This window comes from Oncorhynchus tshawytscha, linkage group LG13 (assembly GCF_018296145.1).
Source record: "Oncorhynchus tshawytscha isolate Ot180627B linkage group LG13, Otsh_v2.0, whole genome shotgun sequence".
NCBI classification, from domain to species: Eukaryota; Metazoa; Chordata; class Actinopteri; order Salmoniformes; family Salmonidae; genus Oncorhynchus; species Oncorhynchus tshawytscha.
In genome coordinates this window covers 65290252-65312894 of record NC_056441.1, presented here as the reverse complement: position 1 = coordinate 65312894, position 22643 = coordinate 65290252, and the positions used below count along the sequence as shown (strand labels likewise).

Below are 22643 nucleotides of genomic sequence, written 5' to 3'. Positions count from 1 at the left end.
GGGAGTTTCTCCCATTCTTCTCTGCAGATCCTCTCAAGCTCTGTCAGGTTGGATGGGGAGCGTCGCTGCACAGCTATTTTTATGGCCCTCAAGAGATGTTCAATCGGGTTCAAGTCCGGATTCTGACTGGGCCACTCAAGGACATTTAGAGAAGCCACTCATGCGTTGTGTTGGCTGTGTGCTTATGGTTGTTGTCCTGTTGGAAGGTGAACCTTCGCCCCAGTCTGATGTTCTGAGCGCTCTGGAGCAGGTTTTCATCAAGGATCTCTCTGTACTTTGCTCTGTTCATCTTTCCCTCGATTCTGACTAGTCTCCCAGTCCCAGAAAAACATCCCCACAGCATGATGCTGCCACAACCATGCTTCACCGTAGGGATGGTACCAGCTTTCTTCCAGGCGTGATGCTTGGCATTCAGGCCAAAGAGTTCAATATGGGTTTCATCAGACCAGACTCTTGTTTCTCATGGTCTGAGAGTCTTTAGGTGCCTTTTTTCCAACTCCAAGCAGGCTGTCATGTGCCTTTTACTGAAGAGTGGCTTCCATCTAGCCACTCTACCATAAAGGCCTGATTGGTGGAGTGGTGCAGAGATTGTTGTCCTTCTTGAAGTTTCTCCCATCTCCAAAGAGGGACTCTAGAGCTCTGTCCGAGTGAGAATCGGGTTCTTGGTCACCTCCCTGACCAAGACCCTTCTCCCCCGTTTGCTCAGTTTGGCCAGGCAGCTTCAGGAAGAGTCTTGGTTGTTCCAAACGTGTGCAGGTGTGTGCTTTTCCAAATGATGTCCAATCAATTGAATTTACCACAGGTGGACTCCAATCAAGTTGTAGAAACATCTCAAGGATGATCAATGGAAACTAGATGCACCTGAATTCAACTTCAAGTCTCATACCAAAGGGTCTGAATACTTATGCAAGTAACAACCTGTTTTCGCTTTGTCATTATGGGGTATTGGGTGTAGATTGATGAGGACTTTTTATTTTATTTAATCCATTTTAGGATAAGGCTATAACATAAAATGTGGAAAAACTCAAGGGGTCTGAAAACTTTCTGAAGGCACTGTGTGTGTGTGTTTGTACATACACACACACACACACACACACACACACACAGTAGAGCTATAGATATCATGAACAAAACAATACATGTTTTCAACTTTTTCTAACTCCTGATTTATTGCTGCCTCAATTCTTCATAAACTGTTTTCACAATCATTACAAATGATTTAACTCAGTTTTGACTAAAGTAATCTGACATGAAATAGCGACCTAAACAAAGAAAATCCATTTCAAATTTCTTGTCCCTTATTAATTTATAATTTGGTTGATAATTGTATCACATACAATAGGCATACTATACAGTGTTTATCAATTATCTGGTACATTATGTACAATACAAGAATAGACCATTCCTTCTAATTTGACAGAATTTATAAAATGGCATATTCATATACCAACAAAGGCAGTAACTATGTAATAACAGCACAAATATAAATTGTTATTTGTTACATAATGATTGGGAAATAAGATTTAAAAAATTCTCACAGAAAAATTGTGTCAGTGGTACCACAGAAGGTAAATGAAGAGGAATGTTCTGACAAATTGGCAACACTGCAGGCAAAGCACTAACATAAATCATGTTCATATTTCTTCCAAAAATGGAAAACAAAAACATCTGCTTGGAAATCATCTTGGATACCAGACAGTGATGCACCTTTTTTTGCACTAAAGTTTACCCACATTTTGGTGGAAAATGCATTGAAAGTATATGGAGCGTTACTTTTTTCACTGTGACCAGTGATCAGTTTAACCACCTATTCTTTACCACTACATCACTGATACTAGTGTGGGTGACATAGAGATAGTAAGGAGCAGGCCAATAACATTGATTTCCTCTGTCTGGAGCACTTACCATCCCAGCCTGTTTGGAGGCTTTCCAGAGTAGGATCAAGCTAGTGTATGCGTCCCAAATATCACCCTTTTCCCTATATAGTGCACTGTTTTTGATCAGGGCCCATAAATAGTGCACTATGTAGAGAATAGGGTGCCATTTGGGATGCATTAAGGGTTCTAATTAAGCACATCATATCAAACTGGCTCATGCCTACGACACACACACAGCTGAAGAGCCAATATTGACTCTTAATGTGTCTCTCACACCTGTGCCATTCTGTTAGTGGCACCTCTACATACAAAATCTTAAACAATCTTTGAACTCTTGAGGGTTGAAAGGTCTAGAAGTGGCCTCCTTTAGTCAACCGTCTTAAAGAAAATGTCACTGTTCATGTGTTGTCTAAAAGTACCTTACTATGATACTAAACACACAATCTGTTATTGTGAATGAAAACCAAACTTTCTAAACCAATTGATGAGGACTAATCCTAAAAGCACACTGATAACGTGCTTAAGATTTGAAGTGCCGTACTTGCTTGCTTCATTTGACTGACAAGTCAGTTAGTAGGCTCACACGGTAGTGGCAGTCCTAAACGAGCAGCCTTCCTTCTTCACACACATTGTTTTGTCTAACTCAATACTGGGTAAATAAAGCTACCAAACCAGTTAGACATCCTGGAACTGTGTGTTTTATCATGCTAACCTCACTGGTGAGAGAGGACAAAACTTTACAGCAGGACAGCTCCCCAATTCCTTCTGCAATCTCACTCCAATACTTTTGGTAAAGCATTCTATTAGCTACAAGCTACATAAGCTCGGGAAGCTAAATAGGATTGTTTTGCATTTGTTCCATAACTTGTGCCATTAATAAAGCCCCACCATTTACATAATACTGTATGAAAAACATAATATAAAAAAAAAAAAAATTACTGACTTGAGACAGGGCAACTGAAACTGTGTAAGATGTGCAGGAATCCTCCAACAGCTTAGTGAACTACCGGCCACTGGAAGAGGTTATTCAGAGGAGGCTAGCAGTCCTTCACCTTGTGCCACTGTTTCTCTCCTGACAGCTACTGAAGGGGTGGACAGTGGTGGGATGGTTTTCAGAGCTGTATCATCTGGGGACTGGCTCCTCAAGCAAAGCTGAGAAAGAGAAAGAGTAATCAGAAGCCATCAACGTATCACTTACATTAGTACTAAAGACAGGCAAGAATATACCATCTTACACAATGCATGCTTGTGTACAGTTACATGCAATAAGGGGTCTGAGTCTTGTAAAAGGTTTCAGGACAGGTATTGAATTATTTCACTCATGTATTTTAGATATTGATACACCCACATTTTCACCTTGATTACTTCACTTAGACACAATGCAGTAGGTGTGGTGGCACAATAATGTTTCTAATGCCCACACACTGCCATTGTCTACCATGCATTTAGTCATACTGTATCTGGATTAATGTACTACTCATACATTGATAAAATAACAAAACCAATGGAAGTCAAATGTGGGTGAAATGACCTGTGTGAGGGCACTCTGGCTGCTGTGTTTGCATTTCAGGTCACTACCACATGGTACGCACTACAACACAGCCAGGTCAGAGTTACACTGCAACAGGATTGGGTCTCTTCCAAAGATTAGAGACGTCTCTCTTACTTACTGACGAGATTTTTTAAGTGCAATTTAATCTTTCCTTAATCTGCATCTATTTGTAATGGGAGGGTTGCTTTAGTTTATTCCATGCGTCATTTGAATAGATATTGGTTGTGTCACGATTGGCACCCTATTCCCAATATAGTGCAGTACTTTTGATCAAAGCCCATTGGGTTCTGGTCAATAGTAGTGCACTACAAAGGAAATAGGGTACCATTTGGGAAACCGTCGTTGTTTTAAAGCAGAGGAATTGCTGGCTTGTCCGCTATTCCTGACCATTCATCACAGACTGGATAATACATTATCTTATTGAGGTTGGGGAACTATTCACATTACATGAAGATCCATAAACTGCATGCAACAACCTGAAATCAATCATTATAAATGTACAGTGTAAAGGAATAGTGAAATGTGAGTAAATTATTACTGGTGTAAATAGAGACATACAACCTAATCAACCCTCTGCCTGGTTTTGTGGACATGGCACAGAGGAAGCCTATTATCAGATACACTGGTTTGTTACATTCAGGTTTATAGAAAGAGCTAACCCCAGCTCATCTCCCCAATGACTAACAAGCTAAGCATGACAGCGAGGCAGGCCCCTGTTGTTCATTTTCTTGCTCGTGGAGAGCAAGGTACAACTGATTGCCTCATCCACCGTTAATGAGCCTCTGTTACTACAGACCCTGAGGCGATGGAGACACAAAAAGCCAAACATGGGGCTTGGTGTTCACTTCTGATTTTACTGACTGGGAGAAAGCCACAGGAGAATCTGCATTGTGGGGTTAGCTAATTATCAAGCTATTAACAAATAGGCTCTTTCAGACCTTCTGTTCTACAAGAAAAAACATGGATCTCTGTCAGCCACATCTAAAGAAGCTTGTTTCAAGTTTTACCTTTCTTTCATCCCAGTGATTGCTGTTTGATTTCACCACATACAGTATGTGCTACTGGCAATTTCACATAATTTTCTTTAACAAAAAGGTAATAGGTAAAATATTACGTTTCACTGCCAGCAGAGTGTTGCCATGACAACATGCCACTGACGTCACCGTGAACGGGTGACTCTCGTCGAGCTGCACTGCCTTCGGTATCCCAGAATCCTCCTCTTTTCTTCCGAGGCGCCCACGGGCCCCCTTTCCCCAGGTATACACCTCCCCTTCTACACCAAGATAGAGAGAACAGAATAGTTATATTCTTCAGCGCACCCCAGGATTCATGAATCTGCACAATCCTTAACAGACAGCCCTCTCTTCTCCTCCCCTCTATCCCATCCCTCTCCTCTCCTGACTGCACAATGGCTCTATCTATCCCTGGGAGAGCAGATCTGATCAAAGACAGCCCTGAACAATGAGGTGACTGTGCCTGCCATCTCCCTATGGGACGTCGAGCTGATCATTGACACATTCTGACATGTATTGTGTCATTCTCCACAACTCTACCCTTTGGAAAATGTCTGACACACCTCTGTTACAACATATTAAGGACCTTAAAGCAGTCGCTGGAAGCACAATTACAAAATACATTACAGAAACAGATTTGTACAGTGTTCAATTAGCTCTTCTAATAAAGTGCGTTATCTAAGTTTACTGAGAACATCACGTTTCCCCAATATTTTATATAAACTGAAAATGTCTGCTTAAAGCATCTTCCCTTCTTGCCAATGCCTCTTACTCACCTGATCCAATTGCCAGAGTGAATGCATCCCCACAGGCTGCCATGATGATTCCCTGAAGGCCCGGCACCGGATAAGGCACACGACTGGTCCGGCGGGAGCTACAGCCCAGCTGACCATGCTGGTTACTGCCAAATGTGAAACACTGACCCTTCTCTGGACACACGGAACAGGGGGATTGTTATTGTGTATTGTCAAAGGACACATAGAAGCACATTCATCCTATAGTAGATAATGGCATTACAATACAGTTACATGTTTTACTGTGTAAGCATGACACAGGGATGTCACGTCCTTGCAGCTTACAGGAACTTTGGGTTTCTAGTTACGATGGGTTCAGGAATTGCATGGTGACGTGTCAGGCATATGAGGTGAAGACAAAATATAATTTCACCTGTGACAGCAACAGAGTGGGCTGTTCCAATGTCAATGTAAACAACCTTGTCCACATTCAGAGGTGCTGATTGGACAGGACTGAACAAGTAGACTTCTTCAATCTGGTCACAGGGGGCTGGCTCCTCTGCAGCATTGATCTTATCCAACCCCAGCTTGTTGAACCTAACCAAGCACATTTAGAGGAATCACAATTGTTTTCATGGCAGCACATGTATAGGCTTAAATGTAATTGATAAAAGGTGCTGCATTTACACAGGCAGCCTAATTCTGATCTTTTGCCCAATTATTGGCATGCAAAAGATCTGATTGGTCCAAACCCAATTTTTGGAAAACTATCAAAAGTGGGATGCCTGTGTAAACACAGCCAGATAAGATAATGCCAATCTACTACTCTAGCCATTTAATTAAAGAATGTTTGAATCATATCAAAAGGGAAACATTGATAACTTAAAAGTAAAGTAGATCCAGTTGACCTTATCAGCTGATGTGTGTTTTCTACAATATCACACTACAAAATTGTAAGGAGAAAAGTTAAGAAATGCTGTGTCATGTTCTGTAAGAATTCATTGAAGGGGAGTTTCTTGTTCTGTGTTCAAGGCAGATAAATATTCCGTATGGTGTAGAGTGAGTAATAGAGAGAGTTAAGGAGGGCAGGAAGTAGCTAAACCACAGGTGTCTGGGCAATGTGATCTCTTATTGTGTATAAGAGATCATACAATACGTTTTGTAGTGATTCCTATGTTGTTGATGTGAAGAATATTTGTTGGTCTGTGGTGTGTAATGACGAGCAACCAGACGCTGCCCTTGACACATTCATGAAATTGCTTATCCCAGTTATTAATAAGGATGCACCAATTAAGAAAATGAATGTAAAAACTATCAAATTGATTGATGAGGAATTGAACAATTGTATGGTTGAGAGGGATGAGGCAAAAGATATGGCAAATAGGTCTGGCTGTACAACCGATTGGAAAACGTACTGCAAATTGAGGAATTGTGTGACTAAACTCAATAAAAAGAAGAAACTACACTATGAAACAAAGATAAATTACAAAGAATAATAGTAAAAAAGTAGCAAAGCACTTTCAATTAAATGGGCAAAAAAGGCAAACTCTGCATCATTCATTGAATCAGATGGCTCATTCATCACAAAACCCACCGATATTGCCCACTACTTGATTTTTTCATTGGCAAGATTAGCAAACTTAGGCATAACATGCCAGCGAAAAATGCTGACTCTACACATCCAAGTATATCTGACCAAATTATGAAAGACAAGCATTGTAATTTTGTAAGTAAGTATGGAACAAAAAAATGGTCTATCAACAATGACAAGCCACCAGGGTCTGACAACTTGTATGGAAAATTACAGAGGATAATAGTGGACAATATTGACACTCCTATTTGGCATATCTTCAATTTAAGCCTACTAGAAAGTGTATGCCCTCAGGTCTGGAGGGAAGCAAAAGCTATTCCCCTACCTAAGAATAGTAAAGCCCCCTTAACTGGCTCAAATAGCCAACCAATCAGCCTGTTACCAGCCAAGAAAATGGTGTTTGACCAGATACAATGCTATTTTCCAATAAACAAATAGACAGACTTTCAGCACACTGATACAAATGACTGGCTGAGGGAAATTGATGACAAAAAGATTGTGTGGGCTGTTTTGTTAGACTTTTTTTTACCCCCTTTTCTCCCCAATTTCGTGGTATCCAATTGTTAGTAATTACTATCTTGTCTCATCGCTACAACTCCAGTACGGGCTCGGGAGAGACGAAAGCCATGCGTCCTCCGAAACACAACCCAACCAAGCCGCACTGCTTCTTATCACAGCGCGCCTCCAACCAGGAAGCCAGCCGCACCAATGTGTCGGAGGAACACCGTGCACCTGGCTACCTTGGTTAGCTCGCCCGGCCCGCCACAGGAGTCGCTGGTGCGCAATGAGACAAGGATATCCCTACCGGCCAAACCCTCCCTAAACCGGAAAGGAGATGATCGTGGACTTCAGGAAACAGCAGAGGGAGCAGCCTCCTATCCACATCGACGGGACAGTAGTGGAGAAGGTGGAAAGACACATCACGGACAAACTGAAATGGTTCCCCCACACAGACAGCGTGGTGAAGAAGGCCCAGCAGTGCCTCTTCAACCTTAGGAGGCTGAAGAAATCCGGCTGGTCACCAAAAACACTCAAACTTACAGGTGCACAATCGAGAGCATCCTATCGGGCTGTATCACCACCTGGTGCGGCAACTGCTCCGCCCACAACCGTAAGGCTCTCCAGAGGGTTGTGAGGTCCGCACAATGAATCACCGGTGGCAAACTACCTGCCCTCCAGGACACCTACACCACCCGATGTCACAGGAAGACCAAAAAGATCATCAAGAACAACAACCACCCGAGCCACTGCCTGTTCACCCCAATATCATCCAGAAAGCGAGGTCAGTACAGGTGCATCAAAGCTGGGACCGAGAGACTGAAAAACAGCGTCTATCTCAAGGCCATCAGACTGCTAAACTGCCATCACTAACATTGAGTGGCTGCTGCCAACATACTGACTCATCTCTAGCCATTTTAATAATTGGATATAATAAATGTATCACTAGCCACTTTATATAATGTTTACATACCCTACATTACTTATCTCATATGTATATACTGTACTCGATACCTTCTACTGCATCTTGCCTATGCCGTTCGGCCATCGCTCATCCATGTATTTTTATGTACATATTCATTCCTTTACACTTGTGTGTATAAGGTAGTTGTGAAATTGTTAGATTACTTGTTAGATATTACTGCATGGTCGGAACTAGAAGCACAAGCATTTCGCTACACTCGCATTAACATCTGCTAACCATGTGTATGTGACAAATCAAATTTGTTTTGATCTGAACTACTAGCCCCCAGCTCGGACACCCATGCATACCCCACAAACCATGTTAGAGGTCTCTTCACAGCTCCCAAGTCCAGAACAGACTATGGGAGGCACACAGTACTACATGGAACTCTATTCCACATCAAGTAACTTGTGCCAGTAGTAAAATTAGATTTTTTAAAAACAGATTAAAAACACACCTTCACAGTCAGGACTGTGAAGCAACACAAACACATGCATACAAACACACGATAACATACGCATTAGACACACAGATTTTGTGTTGTAGATATGTGTTAATAGAGTAGAGGCTTGAGGGAACACACTTAATATGTTGTGAGATCTGTTAAGAATGTATGTGTAATGAATACTCAGGGAGAAAAAGGTGTAGATTCACGCACAGCGAGCGGCAGATGTTTATTAAGCCTTCGCAGAAGGCAGGAATCGTGGTCGCAGGCAATGGTCAAACACAGGTAGGCAGTCAAAAACAAACCTCACAACCATACAAACAGAAATAACTGAAGTAAATAGGGAGCTGATGAGACCAGGTGAGAAACGAACACAGGTGAAAATAATGAACAAAAATGAAAGACAGGGCTACGTTCCAGAACACAAAGAAAAAACACAAGGTTGACTAAGAAAACGAAAGCAGTGAGGGGAGCGGCCGTAGAACTGAAGTTACGAATGAACCAGCAATAGAAGTTGGAGAACCCAATGAAACGTTGGAGTTCCTTAACGGTGGTGGGATTGAGCCAGTTACTAACGGCGGTGACGGCGGTGACTTTGTTCTCATCCATGCTGACCCTTCCAGGTGTCAGTACAAAGCAGAGGAAGTTCAGAGGTTACATGGAAGGCACTCTTTTGTCTTCACATAAAGGTTATGGTCAAGGAGCCTTTTGCATATGCTGTATGTGTTCCTTCAGGTAGTAAATCAGGATGTCATCAATGTAGACGATGAGAAAGCGGTTGATCATATCCTGGAAAACCTTGTTCATAAAGGATTGGAAGATGGCGGGGGCGTTCGTAAGGCACGACCAGGTATTCGTAGTGCCCTCGAGTGGTGATAAAGGTAGTCTTCCAGTCTTCGCCTTCACGTATACGGACAAGGTTATATGCACTTCGCAGGTCTACTTGTTCAAGGGTCGCTGGGATCAGAGGAAGAGGGAAACAGTTATTGACCGTGATGTCATTCAGGGAACAATAATCAATACACGGATGGAGACCACCATCCTTTTTTCCAACGAAGAAGGAGCTGGACGTAGCCGGGGAAGAAGGACGAATTAAACCGTTTGAGTGATTCATCAATGTAGTTCTCCGTTGCCTCAGTTTCCGGGATAGATAGGGGGTAAACACGGCCCTTCGGTGGGGACACTCCAGGGAGTAAGTCAATAGCACAGTCTCCTGGGTGATGTGGAAGCCTTGATTTTTCTGAAGACATTGCTGTACTGGGCGTATTCAGATGGTATGGTGGATGGCACTGCCAAGGCAGAGTCCTCAATGGTGGTGGCTCTGCAGGGTAGGCTGAGACAACTGGAGAAGCAGGTAGAAGACCAGGACAGTAGTTCACCTTGTTGCCACGAGATGGCAGGGTCGTGACTACAAAGCCAGGGGTGTCTGAGAATGAGTGGCTGTTTGGGGGATGAGAGTTCCATGAGTTGAATGGTTTCGGTGTGGAAGACTTCAATCTGGAGGGTGAAGCTCTGTGTCAGGTGCGTAATAAAGCCCGTGCCCAATGGCTCCCGGTCCAGGGTGTTAATCCTTAAGGGAGTGGTGACAGGTGTTAGATCAATGTCAAGCTCTTGTACTAGCTGGTGATCGATATAATTACCTGCTGCTCCCGAATCTATCAAGCCTTCTACGTACTTGGTAACCCACTTCACGGTTATCAATACTGGGACTGAGAATTGCTTCTGGGAGATATTTAGAAATAAGGACATGCCTACCTGCATGGCAGCGGGGGGACCCTTCTCATCTCTCCGTGGGGGGGGCGAACAGGGCAATGGCTGAGTAGATGATCTTTCCCTCTACAGTATTGGCAGAGCCCTTCCTGGATCCGCTTTTGACGTTCGATACATGGGAGAGGAGCATGGCCAAACTGCATGGGCTCTGGAAGACTCGGACGGGATGACGGAATCATGGAAAGAGAAGGTTTGGGTTCCTGGGTGGCAGAGTTCTTCGGCAGTCGGCGATGAGGCGGTCGATGGAGATACGAATGTATTGACTTAAATCCTGGCCAGCTTAAATCCTACAGGCCAGCTCTGCCTGAAATTCTCTGTTCTCTTCAGTAGACGGTAAGTAAAGCAGCCTCATTACATCCACTCGTTGCAGCCATGGTGTGGAACTCAAGGGCATACTCGGCAGCTGAATTGCGTCCTTGTTGAAGTTCTATGAGGAGGTCTCCTATAAGACGACCGGAGGGAGAGTGATTGAATACCTCTTTGAAGGTGTGGAAATGGGTCTCGGATCAGAGTTCTGTGCTGTTGGCAGTCCATATGGCGGTGGCCCAATCCAGGGCTTTGCCTGTGAGTAGAGACACAACCAAATCCACCCTGCTCTTGTCGGTGGCGAAGTTAGTGTGGTTGTGCTCAATGTATTTTCTGCATTGCATCAGAAATCCCTGACATTTCCCAGGTGAACCGTCATATTTTCCAGGCATGGGTATGAACGAAGGAGGGCTATGGGTTACGATACCTGGCATCGGAGGTGTAGGGATAGGTTGGAAGAGAAAATAGAACATTTCCTCCATAAGCTCCACTTACTGTGTTAGGCGCCGCTGTAGCTCTGCTGAATCTATTCCGTATTTAGGTGAGGTATTCTGTAATGAATACTCAGGGAGAAAAAGGTGTAGATTCACGAGCAGAGCACAGAAGATGTTTATTAAGCCTTCGCAGAAGGCAGGAATCGTGGTCGCAGACAATGGTCAAACACAGGTAGGCAGTCAAAAACAAACAATACCTCACAACCATACAAACAGAAAGAACTGAAGTAAATAGGGAGTTGATGAGACCAGGTGAGAAACGAACACAGGTGAAAACAATGAACAAAAATTAAAGACAGGGCTAAGTTCCAGAACACAAAGAAACAGGGCTACGTTCAAGAATACAAAGAAAAAGAACAGAAGGTTACTAAGAAAAGAAAAGCAGAACCTCACAATGTCATGTTTTTTGCTGCCAAGGCAGCAGCTAATGTGGATCCATAATAAATACAAATACACTAATGATGTCTTAATAATGTCATACACCACTTCTATAAATCCATAGTTTAACATGGAGTTTAACACAACAAAGCATGTCCATGAAGATGTCAGTGCTTAAGCAAGCAGGGTGTTGGTGCAGTGGAAATCAAGGGCATGTTTCACCTTTAATGTGAGCTCTGCTTTTTAGTGAGTTGTTAATGAAACGGATCACTCACATTAATAGTAACCTTTGTGGAATGCCTGTGCAATTTCACAGCACTTTCGTGCAAATTACTGATTATGTTGTTAGTAGTCTATAAAATAAGGTAATTTTACCTGTTGCTGCCACAGGCCAGAATGCTGTTCTGGGTGCTGATTACCATGGAGCAATCCACTCCACACAGCACCCTGTGGGCCTCAAACTTCCCTGGCACACACACCTGCTGGGGAGAGTTGTGGGAGTCCTGGGTGCCCAGCCCCAGGCGACCTGCCAGAGGGGGAAGAAAGCAGAACATTCTGTTAGAATGCCAAGCTCTCCCGCAGACACTGCTGACATAAACCAAGAAACAGAGAGAGACTGACGACCCCAAAAATAAACTTGCTCATTTACCATTGTCTCCTCTTCCCCAGGAGAATACTTCTCTGTCATTGGTCACAGCAAGCACATGGGAAGCACCACATGACACCTGGACCAGCTCGTATCCGAGTAAGGCCTCTACAATCTTGGGCTGGGCATTAATACATACAGAGAAATAATATGTTTTTTCACTGGAACGACTGACCACAATAATGTTTATAACAAACCATAAAATCATTGACATTTACCTGTGTTACGTCATTAAAATTTCCATGTCCGAGACAGCCATTGCTTCCACTTCCAAATGTCATAATAATACCTCGGTCTGCAAATTGAAAATAAATAGAGGAGATTATAGGTAGGATGAGTTGATGGGTGTGGTTATATCACAGTGCGGGCCAACCGTGTGAGTTTTAATCCCTAACAAGGGAATGCTAACTTGCTCCACCACAGTGATAAATGGTGACGAGGGAGCAGGAAATAGAGCTTGGGCTCAGAGGTTCTTTAATCCTGTGTCATCTGCTTTTGATATTTGACTAATGACAGCTCCCTTAAGACTATGACTGTGACTAATGGTGTATCCCGGTTGGAGAAAGTGTACCTCCTAAACGCCAAGCCAGCAGTGTGGTGATTGCATTCTGTAGGGGAGGACAAACACTGATGAATGTTCTCTTGTCAGAAATGCAGTGAAAGAGGTGATTACATCCACATGTTCAAATGTATCTTCCATTCCAATGCTGCTCCAGTGCTTTATGATAGTACTATACTGCAGTGTGTGTGTGTGTCAGAGTGTGTGCTTAGCAGCAAAAACACAGAGTGAAAAAATATTGATTTCCTATAGTGAAGCTCCCCTACTGAGGCTGACCTGACACGAATGCTGTTGTCCCCAGCAGGAAACACAATGAGAGATGGTGTGCATCCCAAATGGCACCATATTCCCTATTTATAAACTGGGTGGTTAGAGCTCTGACTGCTGATTGGCTGACAGCCGTGGTATATACCAAGGATATGACAAAATACATTTATTTTTACTGCTCTAATTACGTTGAACCAGTTTATAATAGCAATAAGGCACCTCTGGGGTTTGTGGTATATGGCCAATATACCACAGCTAAGGGCTCCGCGATGCTTTGTGCCTAAGAACAGCCCTTAGCCGTGGTATATTGGCCGTATATACCACACCCCCTCGTGCCTTATTGCTTAAATAGTGCATCACTTTTGACCAGAGCCCTCCAAATGTGGGCACTATACAGTGGGGCCAAAAAGTATTTAGTCAGCCACCAATTGTGCAAGTTCTCCCACTTAAAAAGATGAGAGAGGCCTGTAATTTTCATCATATGTACACTTCAACTATGACAGACAAAATGAGAAAAAAAATCCAGAAAATCACATTGTAGGATTTTTAATGAATTTATTTGCAAATTATGGTGGAAAATAAGTATTTGGTCACCTACAAACAAGCAAGATTTCTGTCTCTCACAGACCTGTAACTTCTTCTTTAAGAGGCTCCTCTGTCCTCCACTCGTTACCTGTATTAATGGCACCTGTTTGAACTTGTTATCAGTCCTGTCCACACCTGTCCACAACCTCAAATAGTCACACTCCAAACTCCACTATGGCCAAGACCAAAGAGCTGTCAAAGGACACCAGAAACAAAATTGTAGACCTGCACCAGGCTGGGAAGACAGAATCTGCTATAGGTAAGCAGCTTGGTTTGAAGAAATCAACTGTGGGAGCAATTATTAGGAAATGGAAGACATACAAGACCACTGATAATCTCCCTCGATCTGGGGCTCCACGCAAGATCTCACCCCGTTGGGCCAAAATGATCACAAGAACAGTGAGCAAAAATGCCAGAACCACACGGGGGGACCTAGTGAATGACCTGCAGAGAGCTGGGACCAAAGTAACAAAGCCTACCATCAGTAACACAGTACGCCGCCAGGGACTCAAATCCTGCAGTGCCAGACGTGTCCCCCTGCTTAAGCCAGTACATATCCAGGCCCGTCTGAAGTTTGCTAGAGAGCATTTGGATGATCCAGAAGAAGATTGGGCGAATGTCACATGGTCAGATGAAACCAAAATATAACTTTTTGGTAAAAACACTCGTCGTGTTTGGAGGACAAAGAATGCTGAGTTGCATCCAAAGAACACCATACTGTGAAGCATGGGGGTGGAAACATCATGCTTTGGGGCTGTTTTTCTGCAAAGGGACCAGGACAACTGATCCGTGTAAAGGAAAGAATGAATGGGGCCATGTATCGTGGGATTTTGAGTGAAAACCTCCTTCCATCAGCAAGGGCATTGAAGATGAAACGTGGCTGGGTCTTTCAGCATGACATTGATCCCAAACACACCGCCCGGGCAACGAAGGAGTGGCTTCGTAAGAAGCATTTCAAGGTCCTGGAGTGGCCTAGCCAGTCTCCAGATCTCAACCCCATAGAAAATCTTTGGAGGGAGTTGAAAGTCCGTGTTGACCAGCAACAGCCCCAAAACATCACTGCTCTAGAGGAGATCTGCATGGAGGAATGGGCCAAAATACCAGCAACAGCTGTGAAGGAATGGGCCAAAATACCAGAAAACCCTGTGAAGACTTACAGAAAACGTTTTACCTCTGTCATTGCCAACAAAGGGTATATAACCAATATATAAGTATTGAGATAAACTTTTGTTATTGACCAAATACTTATTTTCCACCATACTTTGCAAATACAGTGCCTTGCGAAAGTATTCGGCCCCCTTGAACTTTGCGAACTTTTGCCACATTTCAGGCTTCAAACATAAAGATATAAAACTGTATTTTTTTGTGAAGATTTAACAACAAGTGGGACACAATCATGAAGTGGAACGACATTTATTGGATATTTCAAACTTTTTTAACAAATCAAAAACTGAAAAATTGGGCGTGCAAAATGATTCAGCCCCTTTACTTTCAGTGCAGCAAACTCTCTCCAGAAGTTCAGTGAGGATCTCTGAATGATCCAATGTTGACCTAAATGACTAATGATGATAAATAGAATCCACCTGTGTGTAATCAAGTCTCCGCATAAATGCAACTGCACTGTGATAGTCTCAGAGGTCCGTTAAAAGCGCAGAGAGCATCATGAAGAACAAGGAACACACCAGGCAGGTCCGAGATACTGTTGTGAAGAAGTTTAAAGCCGGATTTGGTTACAAAAAGATTTCCCAAGCTTTAAACATCCCAAGGAGCACTGTGCAAGCGATAATATTGAAATGGAAGGAGTATCAGACCACTGCAAATCTACCAAGACCTGGCCCTCCCTCTAAACTTTCAGCTCATACAAGGAGAAGACTGATCAGAGATGCAGCCAAGAGGCCCATGATCACTCTGGATGAACTGCAGAGATCTACAGCTGAGGTTGGAGAGACTGTCCATAGGACACCAATCAGTCGTATATTGTACAAATCTGGCCTTTATGGAAGAGTGGCAAGAAGAAAGCCATTTCTTAAAGATATCCATAAAAAGTGTTGTTTAAAGTTTGCCACAAGCCACCTGGTAGACACACCGAACATATGGAAGAAGGTGCTCTGGTCAGATGAAACCAAAATTGAACTTTTTGGCAACAATGCAAAACGTTATGTTTGGCGTAAAAGCAACACAGCTCATCACCCTGAACACACCATCCCCACTGTCAAACATGGTGGTGGCAGCATCATGGTTTGGGCCTGCTTTTCTTCAGCAGGGACAGGGAAGATGGTTCAAATCGATGGGAAGATGGATGGAGCCAAATACAGGACCATTCTGGAAGAAAACCTGATGGAGTCTGCAAAAGACCTGAGACTGGGACGGAGATTTGTCTTCCAACAAGACAATGATCCAAAACATCAAGCAAAATCTACAATGGAATGGTTCAAAAATAAACATATCCAGGTGTTAGAATGGCCAAGTCAAAGTCCAGACCTGAATCCAATCGAGAATCTGTGGAAAGAACTGAAAACTGCTGTTCACAAATGCTCTCCATCCAACCTCACTGAGCTTGAGCTGTTTTGCAAGGAGGAATGGGAAAAAATGTCAGTCTCTCGATGTGCAAAACTGATAGAGACATACCCCAAGCAACTTACAGCTGTAATCGCAGCAAAAGGTGGCGCTACAAAGTATTAACTTAAGGGGGCTGAATAATTTTGCACGCCCAATTTTTCAGTTTTTGATTTGTTAAAAAAGTTTGAAATATCCAATAAATGTCATTCCACTTCATGATTGTGTCCCACTTGTTGTTGATTCTTCACAAAAAAATACAGTTTTATATCTTTATGTTTGAAGCCTGAAATGTGGCAAAAGGTCGCAAAGTTCAAGGGGGCCGAATACTTTCGCAAGGCACTGTAAATTCATAAAAAATCCTACAATGTGATTTTCTGGATTTTTTTCTTCTCATTTTGTCTGTCATAGTTGAAGTGTACCTATGATGAAAATTACAGGCCTTTCTCATCTTTTTAAGTCGGAGAACTTGCACAATTGGCACAATTGGTGGCTGACTAAATACTTTTTTGCCCCACTGTATATGGAATAGGGTGCCATTTGTGACGTTATTATGGCCTGTACCTGTCATACAGGTGGTGAAGAGATCCCCACAGGACACAGACTTGATGGTGACTCCAGACTGGCCCTCCAGGAAGCGAGAGATGAACTGTGGCTGCATCTGTTCTACTGCACCAGGCAGAGTGGGCTCACCAGATCCTACTGACGGAGCCTGGCACAGCACCATTAGGACGTGGTTAGGAAATGTGTGAATACTGGTGATATTAAAGACTATCCAGATAAGACTCTCAGATTGTTTTGAAAAAAAATCCTTTATCTTATCACCCTTTAACCATTTTAATGCATAATCTGAAGATATTAAAGAGGCAGCTAGTAGCTTGTTGGTTAAGGTAAATATTGATATATGAAGCCATAACTGAGGTTGACAAGCCTCATTCAGACAGAGAAGGGATATGGGGATCAAGAAACCCAATCTGACCTCCCAGGTGATGAGTCGGCCTGACTTGGTGACGCCCATCTTCTGTGTGCGTCCCAGGGCCACCTGCAGCACCTCTGTGTTGAGCATGGGTAGACGCAGAGGCGCAGAGATGCCACTGCCCCATGTGTACACTGATGACAGGGGGAAGGAGTGCAACTTTCCTGTTCCCATCCGTCCATCTAGTACAGGACAGAAAATTATACCAAAGGTGTTAATTATTACAGAACTGGTTCAATCATGGATGTGGGTGGAATGTCACTGACCTCTGAAGGACCTTGTGCCGGTCATTCGCCCTCCTTGTCTACCATGACCTCCTGACTGTACGGTGGACAGTGGTTTCTCAATTCTGGACCAGAAATCAAAATGTCTTTTGAATATTGTATACATACATTTCCATCAATGGTAATGTACACGTACAGTTGAAGTCGGAAGTTTACATACACTTAGTTTGGAGTCAATAAAACTTGTTTTTAAACCACTCCACAAATTTCTTGTTAACAAACTATAGTTTTGGCAAATCGGAGAGGACATCTACTTTGTGCATGACACAAGTAATTTTTCCAACAATTGTTTACAGACAGATTATTTCACTTATAATTCACTGTATCACAATTCCAGTGGGTCAGAAGTTTACATACACTAAGTTGACTGTGCCTATTAAACAGCTTGGAAAATTCCAGATAATGATGTCATGGCTTTAGAAGCTTCTGATAGGCTAATTGACACCATTTGAGTCAATTGGAGGAGTAGCTGTGGATGTATTTCAAGGCCAACCTTCAAACTCAGTGCCTTTTTGCTAGAAATCATGGGAATATCAAAATAAATCAGCCAAGACCTCAGAAAAAAAAGTGTAGACCTCCACAAGTCTGGTTCATTTTGGGAGCAATTTCCAAACAATACTGCGCAAGTATAAACACCATGGGACCACGCAGCCGCCATACCGCTTAGGAAGGAGACGCGTTCTGTCTCCTAGAGATGAACGTACTTTGGTGCGAAAAGTGCGAGTCAATCCCAAAACAACAAACAGCAAAGGACCTTGTGAAGATGCTAGAGGAAACAGGTACAAAAGTATCTACTGTATATCCATAGTAAACGAGTCCTATATTGATATAACCTGAAAGGCCGCTCAGCAAGGAAGAAGCCACTGCTCCAAAACCGCCATAAAAAATCCAGACTATTGTTTGCAACTGCACATGGGGAAAAATATCATACATTTTGGAGAAATGTCCTCTGGTCTGATGAAACAAAAATAGAACTGTTTGGCCATAATGACCATCCTTCTGTTTGGAGGGAAAAGAGGGAGGCTTGCAAGCCAAAGAACACCAACCCAACCATGAAGCACAGGGGTGGCAGCATCATGTTGTGGGGGTGCTTTGCTGCAGGAGGGTCTGGTACACTTCACAAAATAGATGGCATCATGAGGGAGGACAATTATATGGATATATTGAAGCAACATCTCAAGACATCAGTCAAGAAGTTAAAGCTTGATTGCAAATGGGTCTTCCAAATGGACAATGACCCCAAGAATACTTCCAAAGTTGTGGAAAAAAGGCTTAAGGACAACAAAGTCAAGGTTTTGGAGTGGCCATCACAAAGCCCTGACCTCAATCCTATAGAAAATGTGTGGGCAGAACTGAAAAAGCATGTGCGAGCAAGGAGGCCTACAAACCTGACTCAGTTACACCAGCTCTGTCAGGAGGAATGGGACAAAATTCACCCAACTTATTGTGGGAACCTTGTGGAAGGCTACCTGAAACGTTTGACCCAAGTTAAACAATTTAAAGGCAATGCTACCAAATACTAATTGAGTGTATGTAAACTTCTGACCCACTGGGAATGTGATGAAATAAATAAAAGCTGAAATAAATCATTCTCTCTAATATTATTCTGACATTTCACATTTTTTAAATAAAGTAACTGACCTAAAACAGGGAATTTTTACTGGGATTAAATGTCAGGAATTGTGGAAAACTGAGTTTAAATGTATTTGGCTAAGGTGTATGTAAACTTCAACTGTATGTTCACATCAGATAAATGTTGTTTTCTTATGATGAGTCTGGTGACTAGAAGCTTCAGGCTTTGTCTGTGTCCAAAATGGCACCCTATTCTCTATATAGTGAAATGTATAGGAAATAGTGTTAATTTGGGATACAGACTTTTGTGGCATTCATTACCTGCGCATTTTGACGTTGCCTATATCAGTATAGAGGTTTAGCAGGGGTCTGATGCAAACAGGGTGGGCCATGATCTCATTGAGCTGAGGGCGTTTGGACGGGTCCAGATTGAGCATGTTCATGATGAGCTGCCTGAGTTCTGTACTGTACCGGTCTGAGATTGGGGCAAAGGTACCGCTCATGATCTTCAACACTAGGGCAGGTAGGTTCTGTAAAAGAATGAAGAGTGAGTAAGCCCAAGGAGAGGAGTTACATTTTCAAACTATGCTAATGTGTTGATTTTTTATGGGTTTACTTTTGGACCAGTAAACTTTAGGCATCATCCCACAAATTTGAATACATGTTGCATGGAGATAGAAAGATAAAAGCTTCAAAGTAATGTGAGATATGATTAACTTCAATGCTATTTCTGGATCTATTGACACATAATTCCAAAGTGCAAGGACAGGTTATGAAATTGAAATGACAATGTATGAAGTGTATTTGAAAAGAATGTGTACAGCAGCCTCGAAAGCTCTCTTGAGGCTGGCTAGCTCATATAGAACACAGCCCAGGGCCCAGATATCACTCTTCTGGTTGTAGGGCTTCCCCTCACACAGCTCCGGGGAGATGTAGCATGGGGTCCCCACCACCTGAATGGAAATAAAACAAAAACAAAAGATAAACTCTACTGCCAGTGCTGCCTATGACTATGCATTTCATCAGAGTACGCATTTGGCCATTACTATGTAGTCAGGTGACCAATGCTACGTCATGTCCACTCACAGTGTAGGCTTTGCTCTTGCTGACTAGGATTTTGGAGATTCCAAAGTCGCCTATTTTGACGATCATTTGATGCTTGTCAAGCAGAATGTTCTGAGTCTTCAGGTCGCGGTGTAGGATGAGCTTGTTGTGCACGTGGTACAGAGCCAGCAGAATCTGGACAAAGAAGTGCAGGATGGTGTCCTCATCCAGCAGGGAGTTACAGCGCTTCTGAATGTAGTCGGCTAGGGTTCCACCTACAGTAAGAAAGCAGGAAAATAATACAGTTACAGTAGAATAGATCATGCTCTCAGGCCACCCAGAGTTTTGTAACATAATGCAGTGCCCTTTATCATATATCTCCTGAAGCGCTACAACAGGGACTGACATCTGATGAGACTGAATAAGATCTCATGGAGAACGTCTGACAAGCAAAACATATTTGACACCCTATGTTACAGTGTCAGACTTTCTATGTACCTTATGTGATATGGGGGGTAATGTGATAGTACCTGGTGCATATTCCATAGCGATCATCAGAGCCTTGTCCTCCAGGAAGTTCTCATAGTACTCTATGATGTTGGGGTGGTTGAGCAGCTTCAGCACCTGACACTCGTTTTGGGCAGCAAGGCGTTCATCACGGGACATCTGCTCTACTGGGATCTCCTTCAGGATCACAAAAGCCCCATCACTGCGCCGGCGACACAGGTGCACTATCCTGTCACACATGACACGGGAAGGTGGAGAATGAGTAGCGTGGGGAAGAGTTGCAAAAGTGTGTTCTGGTGTAGGCTATCCCCTTACAGTGGGCCTATTTGCTTGTACACTTTTGAACATTATTGCCACTGATATTGGTGCTATGTAACGCATGTGGGCATTAGAAAAACATCTTAGAACTAGAGTTTTACAATTTATATAATGGGCAAATAACATAACACATTACATTTATCACTAAAAAGTCAACACAGTAGCTTTGCACTCATCATGTACTAACTAGTATTATACTATATTGATTAGGGCGACCATAGAAATAGAATGAGCGCTTAATTCTAATTGTATGAAGGCGGGCCTTTTAATAAAAGATGCGCGCGTCGTTCCGGTACTCGACTGAAACAATTTACATGCGTTCTGTATTTTGGCAAATAGACAAGCTGTGAAGTTTTTAACTTTAACTTAAGTTTGACAGTAAGATAAATAAAACGTCACAAAAAAAAGTATAAATAAGGCTACTGTGCGTTAGCGATGTAGTTTCATCAAGAAGTTCAAAGTTAATAACTTTTGGTTTACCCAAAAGCTCCTCTTCCGACCACTTTGATTTTCTCATACTTCTCCATCTCCTCTGCTCAAGACTGTAAAAAAAATCGAAAGTCGTCCAGGCAACAGGCAACACTTCCCCTGCTCCTACAGGGAACAACTTGGGACAAAAAGCACGCGGATATGAAAGCAAACTTCTTATTTTCCTTGGTCATCCTTGTGTGTGTGTGTGTGGGTGTGTGTGTGTGTGGGTGTGTGTGTTTATGTGTGTGTGTGTTTATGTGTGTGTGTGTTTGTGTGTGTGTGTGTGTGCGTGCGTGCGTGTGTGTGTGCGTGTGTGTGTAAATGAGAGAGAGAGGGTTAATCTCCACACTATCTCTCTCCTGTCCTAGGTACGACTGCAGGTAACAGTGTCTAGACGGCATGTTATTATGGAGTGCCTTCCCCTCGGCTGAGATAAGCAGCCAAGCTTGGCTCCTGTTCTTTCTGCATCCATCTCTGCTCTAATGCGGGCAATAACAAAAGCATTGCGTTCTCCCTTGTCAGGTCTGTAATACATTGGCAAAACATCACAGCCTTCATCCTTTGAAGGGGGGAGTGGGAAGATAAGAATAGCTGAAACTGCTTGACTGGTTGTAGACCAATCTGTACAGATCATCACATTTAAGAAATCTCATGAGATGAGACACCTCCAAAAAGTGTCAGGAATCAATGGGTGGAAGTCAGAATCACATCACATCAAAAATATGTTACTAGATGTGGAAACTAGAGAGGGGGTTAAGTTCTAAATGGCACCCTATTCCCTAAAATAAGCCTGTTTCAGTGGAGGATAGGGAAGATATATCCGCATGCACAATGTTTTTCTGGCACACGTTAGGTCTTTTGATACCAATTGAGCAATGTTTCCATGCCCCCAATAATTCAGGCTGTTATGGAGGCAAAGGGGGATCCAACCCAGTACTTGATGGGTGTACCTAATAAATTGGGTGTACTGTGCATGGAAACATTTCATAAAAAATGGCATCTCTTTTAACACACTCTTTCTCCCTCATAGGCATGTGCATGTGCACACACAGACCTGACGCACACACAGAGTAAGACTTTGATGTTTGTAAATGTGTTCCTCCAGGACTGGCCTATCTCAGAGGATGCTAATGTTCTTCCTCCTATCTTGCGCTCTAGTGACATGAGGATGTTGAACATTTGGGAAGAATCAGCATTTTATTAATCTCTCACCAGGCAGCAGGCTTGTACACTGAG

General features: G+C 42.9%; 1 protein-coding gene across 1 annotated transcript; it reads right to left on the bottom strand.

Annotated features, from left to right (window-relative positions):
- Positions 1 to 1150: 1150 nt before the first annotated feature.
- Positions 1151 to 21517, bottom strand: nek8 (NIMA-related kinase 8). The gene is made up of 15 exons (XM_024442873.1): positions 21417 to 21517; positions 20642 to 20847; positions 20154 to 20386; positions 19889 to 20020; positions 19389 to 19597; positions 17478 to 17560; positions 17215 to 17393; positions 16800 to 16947; positions 12487 to 12563; positions 12272 to 12389; positions 11998 to 12148; positions 5610 to 5773; positions 5219 to 5371; positions 4544 to 4702; positions 1151 to 3029 (listed from the first exon to the last, which is right to left on the bottom strand). Exons 1-15 carry the CDS (start codon positions 21461 to 21463, stop codon positions 3001 to 3003), a joined length of 2088 nt encoding a protein of 695 aa, XP_024298641.1. The 5' UTR covers positions 21464 to 21517; the 3' UTR covers positions 1151 to 3000.
- Positions 21518 to 22643: the final 1126 nt, after the last annotated feature.